Source organism: Budorcas taxicolor, chromosome 8, assembly GCF_023091745.1.
Source record: "Budorcas taxicolor isolate Tak-1 chromosome 8, Takin1.1, whole genome shotgun sequence".
Lineage (NCBI taxonomy): Eukaryota > Metazoa > Chordata > Mammalia > Artiodactyla > Bovidae > Budorcas > Budorcas taxicolor.
In genome coordinates this window covers 66,565,269-66,583,502 of record NC_068917.1, presented here as the reverse complement: position 1 = coordinate 66,583,502, position 18,234 = coordinate 66,565,269, and the positions used below count along the sequence as shown (strand labels likewise).

The window sequence follows — 18,234 nt, the reverse complement described above, 5'->3', positions numbered from 1 at the left end:
CTGGGAGTTCAGCTGCGTTGCAGGAGCTGAGAGAGTGCTCCATTTTCAGGCTCTCAGAGAAGAGCCTTCAGAAGAGCCATGTTACTAATAGTGACAGATTATTAAACAAATAGTATTTGGCCCCAGCTCTTTTTGTGAGGTGCTAGGAAACCCGCTGCCTGCCCTCATCAGGGCCTTGGAGACTCCCAGCTCTCTCCCTCACATTAGCTGCAAGACAGGGTACCTTGAGGCTGTAATCGTCACTGTGACACCCTCCTCACCCCCACTGTGGTCATTCCCTGGGCTGTGGAGGGGTCCCTGGAGTTGCTCTGATATTGATGCAACAATTGGAGCCCAGAGTGAGGAAGGGACCAGCCCAGGGTCAGTGGGCATCAAGCATAGCCGCACCAGCCTCCTGAGGTCAGGCTAGACTGTCAGTGATTCGTTTGTACCAGATGGTTGCTCAGCAACAAACACTAGGCCCAGTTGACACATTCTTTTCTATCGAAGTATCGAAGAGTCTTGGCATGAAGGAGGCTGTGGGCTATAGCAAATTAGGCTCTTAAACACTTAAAAGGAATGAGACATTTTTTAAAATGAAGTTTCATAATAATTTCTTTATAGTATCTCAAAGGCAGAATTAGGCACTTGGTTCCATGGCCCTGTCTATACTTTGCTATAAGTGCCCTGGAGTTAACTAGTACCCTTTCTGGGGTGGGTGCTGGTCACTAGGAAAGATAACAAAAATTGTTGCTTGTGTGGTGGTAGTGATTTAGTCGCTAAGTCGTGTCTGACTCTTGCAGTCCCGTGGACTGTAGCCTGTCAGGCTCCTCTGTCCATGGGATTCTCCAGGCAAGAATATTGGAGTGGGTTGCCATTTCCTTCTCCAGCGGATCTTCCCGACCCAGGAATCAAACCTGGGTCTCCTGCATTGCAAGCAGATGATTTACCAACTGAGCTATTCTGTTTGTATAGAGCTTAAAATTTTCTGGAGTGTTTTCCCATCTATATTATCCACCCCTGCAACCACCACCTGCTCTCCATGTTAGCGTGTTGTCTGCATTATCAGTGATGAGGAGACACATCTCTGGAAATAGGTGGATCCGGATATCCTGGCTCCAGACTCCTTGTGCCACTCTGCACCTTCTTCCAGCTGCTGGCGGAGGCTGATCGAGACCAGGGATGTGGTCCAGAGTCCCAGGTTTTCTCCTGCAGCTGCTCTATTGTCTGGTATTAGTCAAAGGAAGTCCTGCATTCGCTCTTAACGAGCGAAAAGACTAGTCGTGAGAGTGGCTACTTTCTGAACAGGAGGGAGCAGGTTACCCACTAGCTCTAGCTTCAAGGAGGGTGATGTAGAACAGATAAGTAAGGGGCTGGCATTGGGTGGGTGCAGCGAGGCCCAGCATGAAGACATCAGAAGGAAGCATCTGCAGGTCTGGGTCATGGGTGGCCTTCAGAATCACTCAGATGGCTGCTTATTTGGGAAAGAAAGCAAATATTAGCATTGGCAACCATGACCTCCTCTGGGTTTAGCTGCCCAGTGTCTTAGGTATTAGAATGAAAACCTGCTCTGGAATTACTTCATGGTTGTACATTTACTTTTTAGAATAAAAGAATCATTGTTTCTTCTTAAAATCTTCATAGGAATACAGATTTTTCCAAGACTATACTTTTCCATTATATCTGAGAAAGGACATTCCAAAATTTGGAATGCCTAAAAAAGACTGCTTTATGGGTTGCGGGATCCGGAAATGGTCTGCTCATTCATGTTTTCCTGGCCAGATGACCTCCCACAGTCTGTCTCTGAAGCGTTTTCAGACAGTCTGATGATAACCCTTCCAGAAGGGCTGCTGGAGTTAGTCCATTACCTAGGTCTCTGATTAGACTGCTTGTGAAAAGTAAATCATTTTTAAAAGTAGGCTGGGTCGTTACACCCTTGTAACTTTTCTGTTATTTTGCACTTTTCCGTGGTTAACTTTTAAAAATCTTTGTTTACCCAGATGAGGAGAAAAGGCGACCTGATATTTTCCATGCATTAAAAATGGGTAAGCACTTTAGAAAATCTTTGGATATTTAAGAATACAGTACTGTTTCTCCCAAACTAATATTGATAGTCCTTTTCAAGGCCACCCAGAGTATTTGGGAAAGAAACAGGTGTTTTGTTGTTTCCTGACTCTGGTTTCACCCAGGGAGGTTCAGACCCTGGAGGCTGGTAGTTATGGTGCTTTGCATACAACTTCCAGATTATTTTCTCAGGCCCCCTCTGCCTCTCCTGCTAGACCCTGTGGCTATGTCCTAACTTTTACTTACCTCTGAAATGCCTGGCTGCCCACCTCCCTACTCCACTTTCTTTGTAATGAAGAGCTGTTTAGTCTAGTATTGCCTCTCCTGAAACAGACCTCCACCTCCAGGAAGCCCACCCTGATCCTCACCTCTTAGGGAGACCTGGGCTCTCTTTCTGCATGTGCATTGCCCCTCATCATCACTCTTCTTTTAAGACAGCAATAACACATCTCTCTTTCAGTAAAGCTATTTGCGTGCTTGCCTCCATCCCTCATAGACTGAAGGGTTGGAGAACGGGGGCTACCTCTGACTCATCTTTGTAGCCCCTGCGAGGCGCAGCCACCCAGTACAGAGGCCAGCTCAGCACATTTGTTCTGGGAAGCCACTGGGTAAATCATCCTGCAGTGCCAGGCCTGTGGATCACCAGGACTTCTGCTTCTTTGGCAGGAAACTTCCAGCTGGTCAAAGAGATTGCTGATGAAGACCCCAACCATGTGAACCTGGTTAACGGGGATGGGGCCACCCCACTGATGCTGGCAGCTGTCATGGGACAGCTGCCTCTGGTGCAGCTGCTGGTGGAGAGGCATGCTGACGTGGACAAGCAGGACAGTGCCCACGGCTGGACAGCCCTCATGCAGGCTACCTACCACGGGTCAGCACCAGCCCCACCCCCTCAGCAGGGAGCCTAAGAGGATGCCCCGGGCTGAAATAGGGTGCCTGACAGGTTGCTGGTCCTGAGATGCTACAGATAAGCGCCCCACCCATTGTGGAGATGCTGAGACACTCAAAACGATGCAGGCTTGGTCTGTCCTGCATTCCTACCCTTTGTGTCCAGATTTCCTATTGCCTCGGCAGTGTTACCTGGTGCTTCCGCATCCCTTCTCGTCCAGTCACCCCTCTCCCTTCCTGGACGCCTCCTCCTTGGGGCAGGCTGACCAAGGGGCAGGGATCTGCATATAGCCTTGCATCTGCTCGGTGGTGATCTGATTCCAAATTAGGGGCTCCGTCCTTGCCCCGCTTCAGGTGATGAGAGCACTCTCCTGTGTCCTCTGAAAGTGGCTTTCTTCCTCATTTGATCCTCTGACTTCCACATCAAAGACTCTGGCCTGCCGGAGGACTTCAGTCAGGTCCCAGTGAGGGGCAGAAGGGGTGGGGTCTGTGTGTGGTCCTGGGAGCCAGTGGTTTTGGGGCAGAGCCTTGTGTTTTCATTCTATTCGTGGAAGGAGCACTCAGGCTTTGATTTCTGTCGTGACTGCCCGCAGGGTAGGGAACAAGGGCTGAGGGACAGCTTTCCGAGCCCTCTCTCACGTGCACAGATGCTGCTGGAGTTAAGGCACCGCTCTTGTTGCCCAGGAGCAAGGCCACACTTTCCCTTTCAGCTGATCTCACTCTGGCTTTTTGTTTCTTCCACAGGAACAAAGAGATTGTCAAATATCTGCTAAACCAAGGAGCTGATGTTACTCTTCGTGCAAAAAATGGGTACACAGCCTTTGACCTAGTGATGCTGCTGAGCGATCCTGGTGGGTTGTTTTAGGAAAAGCGTTTTAAACTTGCTGGGTTTTCTGGCTGGGAATCCAGATCATCCCTTATGTGTAAGCGCTTGCTTATTTAAGGCGGAAGCCACTCTCAAGCCCCCAGAGCTCCCCACACACCCTCAGGCAAATCTTCACTGCTCCCAGGTGAAGGCCATTGGGGAGAATGGGCGCAGCTGGGACCAGCTAGTCCCCGAGGCCTCTTCTGGCTCCAGCCTTCCAGGAGTCTCCAGGCAGGAAGGCCTTGGCCATCCACACAAATCCTGGAATGGTATCTGTGCCTCTCAGCTAGAAACTGAGTGACTCAGGAGGAAACAGGCCCCTGTGGACAAGGAGAATAGACAAAGCAGTGACTGCCTTGGCTTACTGTGTAGGTGGAAGCTCCAGGTCAAGGGTCTTGTCAACATTACTAACCCCTAGCTTGCACCTGCTAGGACCTCAGACCCTCTGTTACTTTGACAGGCCTTCCTCTGGAACCTGTGACTTTCCATTAGCTAACGCAAGGGGTAAGGGGTCTCTCTACCTGTCATCTCTCTTGGGACCCCCAAGTTTTAGCCCAGAGAGGGAGAAGCTGGGAGGCTTTTCTGACCCACAGCCTCTGAGTCCTGAGCTGGATCCTACCCTGCTGACTTGGGGAGGGGAGGATTCTGACTCTGTGAGTGGAGAGGCTCCCGCTGCCTCTCTCAGTATGGGGGCAGCAGGCCAAGTGTCCTTCCTCACCACCAGCACAGCCACCCCCTCACCCTCCCCTCCTGTGGGACCCCCTTGTCACAGATACATGCCGGTTCCATCTTATCCTCTCAGAGAGGATGTGCCCAGGAGTAACTGACCCTGGCTGGAGAGGTGGGGCCCTCCACCCAGGTCCCATGGTCTCACTCCTTGCATGCAGTGTGGTCTCACTCCTTGCGTGCAGTCTGCCAGGGACCCTGGGCTGCATTGCACACAGGCTTTTCTCCAACAGCTTTATTTCTTCCACTGTGTCTCTTCCTTCCCCCCATTCATCCTCCCTGCCTTTCCCAATAAAACAACCTACCCCAGTGGATTTTTTTTCCTAGTGGGTTTTCAAAGGAAGTTTTTGCCTGAAATTTTCAGAGACACATGCTGGAGAGAAAAAAAAAAAAGGCATATTCATAGTTCGTAGTATTTTCTTCTCCATCCTGCTTGCTGCTTTTTTAATAGCCTAGTTGAGTTAATAATAACTAATACTACTTAATCTTTCTTAAGCACTTACCATATGTTAGGAATTCCCTCAGATCCTTCAGACACCTTTATGTGGTGGGTACTGTCACCCCTTCATTGACCTGCAGTTACACAGCCTGGGAAGAACAGGGGCAGAATTCCAACTTCAGTCATCTGGCTGTAGCGCCTCTACTTTTTAAACACTCCACCCCTCTGTCCTCCTGGTAGGACAGGGCATCTGATTTTCATTTCTGCTTAAGTGGCTTAAACCCTGCTGCCATGTTTGCCCCTTCTGAAGAGCCAGTGGAGAGGCAGGGGCACCTTGATCCTGGAGTAACACAGGTGCTGCGGGACTGAGTTCTCAGGCTACTGGGGGGGTCATCTGGAGACCCCTCCCCCCATGGCCCCACAGACATATTTGCAGGTAAAAGGCTGCCTTTTGTGTCCATAGACACGGAACTTGTTCGACTGCTGGCATCTGTCTGCATGCAGGTGAATAAAGACAAAGGCCGGCCCAGCCACCCGCCACCGCTGCCCCACTCGAAGGTCCGACAGCCCTGGAGTGTCCCGGTGCTGCCTGATGACAAAGGCGGGCTCAAGGTTTGCCTTTTCCTGTCTTAAAGAGCATCAGAGAGTCACGCCCGAGCAGGCGAAGCAGGAAGATACTTGCCACTTCCTTATTACCCGGAGCTGCTTTAGGACAGGGTAGCAAGTAGGGTTAACAGTAGGGGCAGGAAGTAAGCTGGAGGTGAGCAATGAGGAACGGCGGTGACCAGGGAAAACAGATGATCGTAACCACTTAGTGGCAGTAGTAGCTCCTTGCAAGTGTGTGGATCCATGTTGCTACATCTTCCCATCATTTTCAGGAGAAACTAAAAACCCAGATTTTGATGCAGAGCCGCAATTTATAAATGTAGAGAATGGTTAACATTTTTTGCATGATGTAGTGCTGAGCCGGCTAGCCTCAAACACCTCTCCTCCCTGGCCATCTGTCTGTGGCCTGTGCTTCAGTGTGGACAGTATTTGCTGACTGCACATTCTAGGGCCTCTCTGTGGTCCACAGGCCCCCATCAGCTGCTACTGGAAGCCCCAGAACCAAGCTCCAGCTGCTTATTTCTAAACTGCAAGTTGAATGTTTCTCTTTGAATGTCTTATCCTCCCAGCCCCGCTCTGCTTGTTGAAAATCAAAATTATTTTTTCCCTTTTCCTGGCTGGGGTTCCAACACTTCCTCAGATCTGCAGACTTGGCATTCTTCTCATGTCTGTTGCTCACCCAAGGCCCTGGATCCTTCTTCTCAGTGTTGTTTGCATAGATTTTGTTGTGCTTGCCTCACTGCCATCTCTGTAGACCAGGGCCTCGCAGCCTCCCTTTGGTGCCATGCCAGTAACCTCTGAGCTCTCGTGGGGTTGTGTAGATGCCCTGGGGGTGGCACCTGTCCTCTCTCTAGGTGAAGAGGCATCAGCTGCAGGAGCAGATGGCCCAGGCCTTGGGGTGGACAACCTGATAGCTCTCACATTGTTACTGGAATAGGGGGAAGGAGGTTATGCAGTTTGAGATGTTAAGGTGTTCGGTGTTGCCTCTGTGTCCATCTGTCCATCCCTGTTGGACTCTTAAGACGTCCAGCAAGTTCACGTCGCTGGGTCTCTGTGTCTCAGACTGTGCAATATGGAGACTGATGCAGAGCATTAGCAAGTTGGGTTCCCTGCCACCTCCAGACTATTGGAAAGGCCCCCTGCAGGCTGGGTCAGGAAGGATTTAGAGAGAACTAAGGGTACTGTGGTCTATGGGTAATGCCTGCAGTGGGCCCAGGAGAGGGGAGGGGGGCACGTGTGGAGTGTGGTTGCTCTCCCTGGGCTCCGTGTGGTTGGGGCTTGACCTCTGCTCTGCATTCCCTTGGCAGTCCTGGTGGAACCGAATGTCCAATCGGTTTCGGAAGCTTAAGCTGATGCAGACACTGCCGCGTGGGCTGTCCAGCAACCAGCCATTGCCTTTCTGTGATGAGCCAGAGCCAGCACTGGACTCCACAATGAGGGCGGCACCCCTGGACAAGACCAGCCGCTCTGGGCTCCCCGATGTGGCCCCTGTGACCAAAGACAATGGTGAGGAAAAGTTGCATGTGTGGTAGGATTTCCAGAAGGGCCAAAGCCTGAACCTCGTTACCCTCTTCCTCCGCCCTTCGTCCCCGCTCCTGGGCTGATTGATGGCAGACAGAAGAGGATGTTGGGGTGTGACACTGGCACAGAATGGCCGGTTTGGTGGAGACTTAAGGGACAGAAGTTCATCTAATGGACTGACTGCGAAGGGTAGAATGGGGAGGCTGGCAGTAAGTCCCAGCTTCCTGTCCTGCATGCGCTGTTGAGAAACCTTTGGCCAGTCACTGTCTCTCCCTTGCCTTCAATAGGTGGTTTTCCTGCTTGCCAAGTGTGATTGGTCTGCACCCACCAGCAGTGTTCTGAGGTGGAGTGAGTTACTGGGGTTGGAGTGGGGATAGTGAGCACCCCACCACTGGAAATATTCAACAGCTTGGATGACTTTGCCAGGGCACTGAAGAAGAGTCCCACACTGGAAAACTGATTAGGTCAGATCCGTTCTAACAGTCCGACTCTCCACACCCAGACTAGTTCCTTGGGTACCATTGTTTGAGACAGACTATTGAGCTTGACATACCACTGTCTGACCCAGCATGACAATGGTTTATAGAAAAGCTGCAGACACACTCTAAGATAGCTTTTAAATGCTTCCCTTCTCTTCAAATATTGAATACCAATTATTATTAAATATTTAATCACTCAAGAGAGTTGGTTTTCCAGGATGAAGGCTGACCTGGTCACCTGTCCTCATGCTGTGAATTCGTGGTGGTTGGGGGAGGGGGTCATTTCAGGAAACTTCCATTTGTTTCTCAGGTACTGGGAGCACAAGAGGAGAAAAGGAAGATGTGTTATTGACAACCATGGTGAGTGTGGGGCTTTTCTGAAAGCATTTCAGGTCTCTTCCAATCGTTAGTGGATTGACTTATAAGGAGGGATGTGGGCACATTTGTCTTTCTTTGTGGTGGTTACAGATGGGGTCGATGTCAAAATGTGTAGCAATGGGTATATCTCTGGCACCAAGGAATCAGAATAGGTGCCAGTCCTAAATTCTGGGTAAGGCTGTGCTGGTGCTTAGCAGCCGGGGCTAAGCCCTGATCGTGTTATCAGGGAGGCAGCACTGAGTACGGGGGCCGTGTTGGTGTAGGGACTGATGGTGACATTGGACTCATCATTTTGGTCATGGAGAGCCAAGGAGAGAGGAGTCAAAGAAGAGAGCATGTTTCCAGCTTGAGAGAGGCCTCAGTGTCTCCATCTGTAAATTAGAGATGTATCAGCTTTAGGTTCAGCTGTGAGTAACAAAATCCCCGAATGATTGGCATGAATTTGACAGGATATTTCTCTAAAGTAAGTGAAGTTCAAGACTGGTTCACTGACCCATAGAAGTAGAGACTTAGGTTCCTTTTACCTGTTGGTCTCCCTGGCATGGCTTCTACTACCAAGGTTACCTCTTGGTCTAAGATGGCTGCCAGAGCTCCATCCATTACTGCTTCATTCCAGCTGACAGCAAAGATGACTGGAGAAGAGGTGACCGTGGGCACAGGCCGGGAGTCTGTAAAGAAGTTTCCTGGAAATTCACACATCACTTTTTGCTGACATTAAATGGGCCAGAATTTAGTCACATGGCCCATTCACACTGTGTAGAAGTCTTTGTTCCAAGTTGGTCATGTGCTCCTCTATCAGGCATGTCTGTGAAGGAGATATGGAGGATGGATATCAGGCAATAGCTAGCTAGCCTTCTCTTACGTAGGAGATGCTATTCCGCATGGTTGTGGTTTTTAAGTATCATCTCCAGGAAGATCTTAACATAACATCTGACCCAGGGTGAACTATTATTTATCTGCTGTGTGACCTTGGATGTGTTACCTCACTTCTCTGGGTTTCATTTCTCTTCTCTGAAAGGAGAGTCTCCTGGTTGGAGTCAAGTCCCTTTAACTGTGAGGCCCTAATCTGGAGGCTGGCCAGGAGAGGGCAGTGTTGGAGAGAAGAAGGGAGCAGAGGTGCCCCCAAAGAACTAAGCTGCCCCAGGATCTTTGGGGCCCTGATGGAGTCTGTCTGCTCTGCCCTGCTGTGAGATAGGTATAAATTGGTGTCTGCACACTGACCATGGGGCATACAACATTTGATAATGTTAGTGAATAGCAATAATTGCTTTCAGTATGTAGACAGAAATGCTCTTATTGAATTTTTGGAAGATGCAGTAAAGTATAAAGAAAAAATCGCCCTTGGTCACACATCCAGATATAAGCATGATTGACATTTTGTGGCATATATCATTTGAGTATTTTTCCTAATCATTTTTTTGTATCTATGAATATGATATCATGCTATATATAATAAACAAATACTTAGCACAGCGCTAAATATAATGCTTATTAAGTATTGGCTACAGTTTACATATATTCACTCACTTATATCCCAAAAAACCATGCCAGGTCAGGCACTTCTGTTGTTGTTCAGTTGCTAAGTCATGTCCGACTCTGTGACCCCATGGACTGCAACACGCCAGACCTCCCTATCCCTATTCTTCACTATCTCCCGGAGTTTGCCCAAGTTCATGTCCATTGAGTCAGTGATGCACTGTTATCTTCCCCCACTGTGTTGAACCTGCTGTTTTAACAGTTTGTCATGAATCTTTTCTGTGTCAGAAACACTCTTTGGCCTCATCGCATCCAGTGACTAAATGATGTAACATTCCATCATCTCTTTATCCAAAACTGATCTGCTGGACTTTGGGGTTCCTAGTTTTTGTTTTCACAGCTCTGATGAATTATCCTTATGCCGATGAGGTTGTTGAGGTCCAGAGGGGTCAGCCTTTATTCACAGACTCTCAGAAAAGCAGGACAGCGCCTGGGTGGGAACCCAGGAGGCTCCCCACTTCCCATCTTGTTGCTCTCCTGTCCCACCTCCTTTTGCCCTGTAGAGGGCGGCGGTGTGCCCACCTGCCCCGTGGCAGATGGAGGATGGCCAGGGTGCTCTGCTGAGTAGGCGTTTGCAGCCATCCTCACGGAGATGCCCGCCAGCCCGGCTCCCGAGGCAGGTTTAGCTGTGGGATGCCCTTCCCTGCAAAGCACCATCTGGCACCAAGTTCAGTGTCTTTTCTTAATTAAAGTTACTGTGGACCGTGTGAAAGCTTTTCCTTGACGATCCACCAGTCATCATGGTGTGGATTTTATACTGACCCCAAATCGCATTTTCAAAATTTAAAATAAAATTGCAGTTAAAAATGTCAGCAGTGGGAGGTGTGGCTAGAGCAGGAAGGAGGTGGTAGGATGGGGGATGGGAGTGTCTGCTTTGCTTGCAGAGAGCCAGCCTGGGCCTGCCAGTGGCCTCATCCCTGCCTCCTGGAACCCCAGCTCTGGCCACACCAGCCTCCTTGCAGTTCTGCACACTGGTCTTGCTCCTCTTGTCTCCAGTCCTTCCTGCATTCCATTCCCTTGGTCTGCAGGGCCCTCTCCCAGCACAGCACACCCAGCACTTACAGGCTCCCCCATGGCTCCCTGCATCCCCTCCCCCTGTGCTAGTCTTGCTGCTGTGCACAGACCTGCGAGAACCGGGGGGGGGCGGTGGAGCAGAGCAGACGAGGGTATCCCTTGCTTGCTGGGAGGAGAGCTGAGGACATCACGTGGGTTTCTGGCTTGGCTGTGGTGGGGGATGGGGTTTGGGGGTGCTGCCGTTCTCTGAGAAGCAGGAGAGACCTGAAGTTTTCCTCCCAGAGCTAGGAGCCCTCCTGGGACTTACCTAACCCACAGCCTGTCTTTTTCAGCTTCGAAATGGAGCCCCCTTCACCAGACTCCCGAGCGACAAGCTGAAGGCAGTCATCCCCCCTTTCTTGCCCCCTTCCAGCTTTGAGCTGTGGAGCTCGGATCGGTCCCGGACATGTCATAACGGGAAGGCAGACCCCATGAAGACAGTGCTGCCTCAGAGAGCCGGCAGAGGCCACCCCGCAGGTGGAGGGAGCACGGACAGTGTAAGTTGTCCAGTTCACACACTTTGACGTTTCATCTATCACTCTCTGATGTCATGATGGGTTGTAGGCAGAGGGACCTCAGATCCCTTCTGATCTAGGGGGGCTGTAGCTTTTTATTTTCTTTTAAGTGAGTAATACTCCTTTGTCTAATGAAACCCTACAAGTGAATTAAATATCTAAGCAGATTAGAGTGAACGAAAGTGGAAGCCCCTCTCCCTGGAATTCTGGAGCTCTGAGGAACACAGGTTGAAGACCTGATCTAACCCAACATTCCCTTTAATAGATGAAGCAACAGCCCAGAGAATGGAGGTAGTTGCTGAAGGTCACCGAGCCAAGTGGGGTTGAGGATGCTGGGACCAAAAATCAGGTTCTTGGCTCTAATCAGGCTCCACACTACATTATTGCACAAGTTCAGGACCAGACTCAAACACTGGAGACCGCTCTGTGTGCTCCTAGAGTTTTCTTGCAACCAGAGTGTGACTTCTGTCCTTCTGACCTGGTGGCCCTCAGTGTGTTGCTGTGATGCACTGAGGCGGTCCCTCTCGATGTGGGATCTGATACCCACACGAGCAGACTGTAGACGGTGGAGACTCAGGGAGGCCCTGAGCCTGCTGCTTTGTGTTGAGTGACTGGAGCCGCTCAGAGCCCCCGTCTCTGTCTGACCCCCTGGTGCTTGCTGCTGCCTTCCTGGACTGTTGTAATGCCAAATCACTAGTTGGAGACCAAGGCCTTGGTGCCTGGAAGTGTTTAAAATGGACGGAGTGGGTTTATGTTAGTCCACCACATGGGAGGAGGTGGGTGACCTGTGGGAAGTGGTGTCACAGGTGCTTAGCCTGAGCTAATGGTCGGTCGAGTTGTCAGCAGGTAGAAGTGCACTCCCATCCCTTGGGGGCCTCCTAGCAGGCTGAGCAAGGATCGGCTAGGATGGGCCAGCTGAACTCCAGGGCCCTCCCCGTTGTGACCTGTGTGTCAGATGTAATGAACAGCACACTCTAACTGCCATATCCGCCTTATTCTTGCAGACTCTCGTCAGGCCGGTTAAATTTCCATCTCTCTCCAGAAGCCCAGCCTCCCCCGCCAATTCTGGAAACTTCAACCACTCACCTCATTCCTCTGGTGGCTCCAGTGGGGGAGGAGGCATGAGCAGGCATGGTGGGGAGCTGCATAACCGCTCAGGTGGGTACCCAGGCAGCCCACTCCAGGAAGGTAGGAAGATCACTTAGGGTTGAGGGTGTGAACTGCAGACAGTCCTTGAGACCACTGCATGTACACCGTCTTTCTCCTGGATGTGTCCAAAGGATTTTTCAGTGAATTCACAATTCTAAGTTTGTTTTATGCAATTTCTTAGGGCAAGGGGGTGGGGAGTGGTAAGGGAAGAGATAGTCTGTAATGGTCTATTTTGTTAGAAAATTTTGCAAGAAACTAAGAGAAGTGAATAGTGTTTTTGCAGTGTTTAAAATCCTTGAAGGTTAAACCTTAGGTATCTTCTCATCCTGAATGAAGGAACTGAAGCTCAGAGTGGTTGATGGATTTGCCCAGGAGTGCACAGCAAGGAGGTGACAATTAAAACTCAAAGCCGTTTGCCTACTGTTATTTTGGGCTTATGGCATACTTTCCTTCCCTTTAAGTTTACTTGTTTTCAGTCATTACATTTATTTACCATATTCTTTCAGAAAATATTACTGGCCACTTATTAGATATAAGCCAAAGTCTAGGTGATAGAGCATGTAGCAATAAAAAATTCAAAGTCAGTTTTGTAGGAAGTTTTATTCTGGTGCAAACAGATAATTTTGAATAGATGTTTAAGTGGGGGCTTTCCAGGTGATGCTAGTGGTAAAGAACCCACCTGCCAGTGCAGAGGATGCAGGAGATGTGTGTTCAGTCCCTAATCCGGGAAGATCCCTTGAAGAAGGAAATGGCATCCTGCTCCAGTATTCTTGCCTGGCAATTTTTTTTTTTAATCTGAGAATAGTAAATACTGTAAAAAAAAAAACAAACAAAACAGAATATGGAAAAAGGTAATGAGGCTGGTTACAGGATACTTTCTAGTCTTCTCCTAGGGCATCCAGGATTAACTAAAGCGAGCTTTGCAGGAAGGCACCATGCTTTATGCCATTACATAGGAATGTAATGCATGCTTCTTGTGGGAAAGCTTGAAAACCAGCTAAAGCAAAAGGCAAAAAAAAAATATAATCTCACCCACTAGGAATCATTGTTAACATTTTGATGTATATCTTGCAAGGTACATTTCGCTTCTTTATGAAAGAAGAATACGTTTTTGAGCACTTAGTATGTTCCAGGCACAGTGCCCTTTAAGTGTATTATCTCTTTCAGTCCTCCAGCAACCTGTGAGGTATCCTCCACAATCTCCAGAAGGGGGAACTGGGGCTCGGGGGAGTTAGATTAATTCAGCCAGTCACACAGCAGTGAAACAGCAGAGCCAGACCCACTTGCAGGCAGGCTGACTTCTGAGTATACCCTGCTTTGTAACCTTTTTCCTCTTTGTCCGTTTCCATGTTGTAACCACTTTTTTATGCCAATGCACCTGTATCTACAGATTCTTTCATTTTCTAAACTTTTTACTTTATATTGAAGTAGCACTGAAGGAGGGCATGACAATCCACTCCAGTAATCTTTCCTGGAGAATCCCATGGACAGAAGAGCCTGGTGGGCTACAGTCCATAGGGTTGCAAAGAGTTGGACACAACTGAAGTGACTTAGCACATAGCCAGTTAACAATGTTGTGATATGTTCAGGTGGACAGCCATACACATGCGTATATCCATTCTCTCCCAAACTCCCTTCCCATCCAGGCTGCCACATAACATTGAACAGAGTTCCCTGTGGACAGCATCTTTTAAATAAACAAACAGCCTTCCACTCATGTGAGGTGTCACAATTTTAATTAACCAGTTCCCTCTTGTTGAACACTGAGGCTGTTCCAGGTTTTTGCTACTGTAGATCCCACTCTAAGTAATGGCTTGAGAGCATTGGGCTTACACACTTGCTTAGTGATTTGCTTAATGTAAGTGCCTCTGAATCAGGGGGGCAGGGTCAATGTGTTTGCCTGTTTTTGAAGCTTTCCATTTTGGCTTCCAGAACGGCCCTGTTTATACATGTAAAATATTTCCGGCAGTGCCTGACACCTGGTCAGCGCCCTGTAAATCGTAGTTATCAGTGTTCCCCCTGTGATGCCCTCCCTAGCCCTGGATATTATCATTTTCCCCTTTCTCTTCATCACAATTCAAGGTTGCTGGTAGGTCTGGAGAAACAGGGAGTGGGAATGTGGCAATCAGGATTCCATGGAAGCCGAGCCCCTGAGTGTTATGGAGTGAGAAAGCTATTGACACAACTGTGGGAGCAGCTGGGGATGTGAAGGTTCAGAATGGGGAGCTGGGGAGGGTGTTGGATGGTGCTGGAGGAGCCCCGGTGGGGCAGTGTATGCAGCTGTCAGAGGGCGCTGGGAGGGGCTGCTGTGGTAACCCAGGGCTGGCCTGGTGTCTGGCCTGCTGAAGGCTGACTCAGTTGGCCATCGTGTGGTGGAATGCGAGGATAGACTGGAGCCTCGGTGGCCTGTCCACCTGCCAGTTGTCATACGCAGTCCTGTGGTCAGCCCTGACCCAGAGCCAGGGGATGGTCTGGGTGATGTGGTTTCGGCTCAGCTGGGTCAGCCCCTGACATCCACTGCCCACGCTGCAGTGCTTTGGACCTTGGCAGTCATTCCTATTCCTCTTTCCTCAGGTGGCAGCATAGACAGTGTCCTGTCCCAGATCGCTGCCCAGAGGAAAAAAGCAGCCGGATTATCTGAGCAGAAGCCCAGCCATCGGTCAAGTCCTGTTGGGCCAGCGCCCAGCTCCAGCCCGTCTGAACTCCCGGTCTCCCCGGCAGGCGGCAGTGTTCCTGGCGGCAAGGTGCTTGTTCTGTTTCCGTCTCCTCCTCTGATGCTCGTAGGTCCTGTCCTAGCACCGTTGACACCCTGGGGAGTGCGGGGAAGACCGCGGTCATGGGACAGACTAGACCTTCCATCCGGCTGCCCTCGGGCTTTCCAAGAAGGGTGGTTTCCAGGGTCACACCCCATGCCCTTGGTGTTGTGTGCACTCGTGTTCACCTCCCACCTGATCCCCAAGACACCTCCAGGTGGGATGGCTGCAGAGGTGCGGGGTGCTGCTGGGGTGAGCACCAGGTTCGCAGCCCTGTGCTGGTCATCCAGTCTCACACAACACATGTTTTTGTTCATTGATTTAGAGCAAAAGGGTCCCTAGTGGTTTCAGGAGCAACTGCCTGGGTTCTAATCTCAGCCTCCCATTTTAGCATTTAGAATGGGGCTGGTACCTGGTATACCTGTGTAAGTGTCGGGTGTTACTGTTGACAGTTGTAGCAGTAATCACCCTCCTACCTTATCCTTCCACCAGCCACATCTTTGGAGTATCTGCTCTGTGCTCACTTCCAGCAGTGAGGATCCAGCAGTGAATGAAGGGGTTGGTGACTGTTCTCTTGGTGTCACTACAGACACAGCAGTGTGTCTCACGGAGAAGGGAGGATGCTATGGGGCATGTGTCCTTGCCGATTGTGGAGGGCACCAGTGACATCTCAAGATCTGAAGGGCAAGGTGAAAGGGTCAAGGGTGGGATGGGGTGAGACTGTCCCAGGGTGAGGTGATGGCACATGCAGGGCTCCAGAGGTGAATGTGTGGCACAGGAAAGGAGCTATAGGAAGGATGGTGAGCAGGACAGAGCTGAGGACTCCATTAATGAGCCCCAGAGCAGTTACCGGGCTTCGTAGGTGGCCCTAGGGGTAAAGAACCTGCCTGCCAGTGCAGAAGACATAGGAGAAGTGGGTTCGATCCCTGGGAAGATCCCCTGGAGGAGGGCATGACAACCCACTCCAGTTTTCTTGCCTGGAGAATCCCATGGACAGAGGAGCCTGGCAGGCTACAGTCCATCGGGTCGCAAAGAGTCAGACACAGCCGAAGCAACTTAGCATGCAAGCACAGAGTAGTTACCACATTGTTAGCACCTGTGGGGTTTGCAATGGATGAGAGACCCCACATGCCTCAGGGAGTGGAGGTCTCCCAGTGTCTTCAGAATCTGCCCCTCTACATCCTTAGTCCCTCCACCTGAGCTGACTAATGGAGTCAGCCCCAGAGTGTGGGTCCTAGTCATGACCATGAACTGGCTCCTTTAACAGGTGGTTCCCTGGATTCTCCATAGGGGTGTCATAGCCCATTCCCTCTTCTGAGAGGACCCCAAGTCCAGGCACAACCCCACTTTTCATTTTATTTTCTAGATGTCTTAAGCTTTCTCCCTGGGAAAAGTTAGATCATCTGAAGGCCTCAGCCCTGGACCTTTGCCCAGAAGTGCTTTCAGAGATTAATATCGTAATGGATGTACGAGAAATAGTCCTTGTTTTCTGTCCAACCATTGTTAGTTATACAGCTTTCTTTGTTATTCAAAGTCCCTTATGCAACTGATCCCATATAATTAGTTTCTTTACAGTGTAGCTCCAGAAAAAAAAAATCTCTGTATATGGTAGCATATTTTCTATTATGTTCAAAATTACTTGTGTACTAGGATTTATGAAATTAAGTTCCTTTTAGAATTCAGCGATAGGTACAAAATGTCTATGGATACTTCAATATGTTTTATTTCATCCGATAGTAAAAATTCTGTAATTAGCATATTTCTCTTTTTGCCTTTGCTGCTAGGAAACTTGGCTACTCATTACAGTAAATCTGCTACTCTAGAATTTTGATATAGTTTTCCTCTTCTCTGTTGTCTAAAATTTTCTGTTTCTATTTGGATGGTCTTATTAGATGTGTTATATATTGTTAGCTTCCTTTCATTGGTGTTGGAAATAGGGAGGTATCTAAGTTATAAATTATATTAACCATTGCATCACCTGGATGCACCTGTCATATTTAAGATATGTACAAGTGTGTTCTGATGAAAGGAAATTGTGTCAGAAGAAGCATTCAGGAAACAGAAAACTGGAGAAATAATCCAGTTCAATGATCACCTGATATTCCTAGCATAAGAATATGCTGTAAACTTGGGGAGCTACTTAAAAACTCAGATTTCTGGACTCCATGCAGCTTAACTAAATGAGACTCTCAGGGTAGGGTCTGAGGAATCTGTTTTTCTCTTCCAAGAGTATTGCAGCCAGCCCAGCCCAAGTTCTTAGAAATCACTGCCCTAAATCAAAGGACACAGGAGTGGGCTTTCTGTCAAAGGCTCTAGCAGCAGAATGGAGACATGAAGTGCTTTTCAAAGACTCCCTTAGGAAGAATTAGAAATTAGTATTCAAAATATGAGCCTGATGATTCTGGGTTTTGCACTTTGCTTAAACCAAGCACACTGCAGTGGTAGAATATTTGTAAGGCATGACTTCTGACGTGAAGTGTGCCTTAGCAGATACAGAATGGAGTTGGGGGGCGGCTGGAGTGTGCTTCACTTCCCACATCTCAGAAAGCCCAAAGGCCCCCTGGGAATATCAGCTTTCTGTTCCCACCCAAAAGCACAGTGGTTGAAAACAATGCATTTCTTACACTTGCACATCTGTGGCTGGGCAGCCTGGTCTGGACTTAGCTAGGCAGTGCTTCTGGACTGAGGGGAATCTCTTACATGTTTGACTGTTGGCTAGGGTGATCAGAACAATGGGTCCATGTGTGTCCACAACAAGTCTGGACATGTTCTCATGGCAACAGTCAAAGGCATTAGTTGAAAACCAATGAAGTTTAAGCAAGTCATCACACCCACTGCAGGAGACCACACAGTTATGTAGCAAAGAGTATAGGTACAGGAAGGGTGGAGATGGTGCCACGACATGATTAACCTGCCACATTGGAGATGAAAGGAATAGTTCAAATATTTCAGAGCACCCCAAATCTTATATTTACCTGCCTCCTCCCCAATAATGTTGCCTACAGGCCTAGAGTATTGTGTTTCTTTGCCCTTGACTGAAATTGAATCTGTTTTCTAGGGATATCCCAGTTGTCTCCTGCTTAATCAGAAGCTTTATTATGGAATGGCTGTCTTTACAGAAAAAGCAGAAGGAAGAATCCATTAATAATATAGACAGCTTATTGACAAAGTTTTTTAAAGTCTAAGAAAGGGACTTCTGTTTCCACTCTGGGATGTAGTTAGCAAGAAGGAACATTAAAGTCTTAGTAGAAGGAAAGGTGTACCCATTCCTAGGCATGGAAAC

General features: G+C 49.0%; 1 protein-coding gene across 1 annotated transcript in view; it reads left to right on the top strand.

The window, feature by feature from the left end:
- The window catches only part of ANKS6 (ankyrin repeat and sterile alpha motif domain containing 6), a 51,032-nt gene that overhangs the window by 9,713 nt on the left and 23,085 nt on the right, over nucleotides 1-18,234 (top strand). The window contains exons 3-11 of the mRNA XM_052644770.1: nucleotides 1,980-2,024; nucleotides 2,710-2,914; nucleotides 3,676-3,782; nucleotides 5,425-5,573; nucleotides 6,875-7,073; nucleotides 7,878-7,927; nucleotides 10,828-11,031; nucleotides 12,054-12,207; nucleotides 14,773-14,942. Of these exons, the coding sequence (XP_052500730.1) occupies nucleotides 1,980-2,024; nucleotides 2,710-2,914; nucleotides 3,676-3,782; nucleotides 5,425-5,573; nucleotides 6,875-7,073; nucleotides 7,878-7,927; nucleotides 10,828-11,031; nucleotides 12,054-12,207; nucleotides 14,773-14,942 (1,283 nt within the window). The remainder of the gene's footprint in view (nucleotides 1-1,979; nucleotides 2,025-2,709; nucleotides 2,915-3,675; nucleotides 3,783-5,424; nucleotides 5,574-6,874; nucleotides 7,074-7,877; nucleotides 7,928-10,827; nucleotides 11,032-12,053; nucleotides 12,208-14,772; nucleotides 14,943-18,234) is intronic.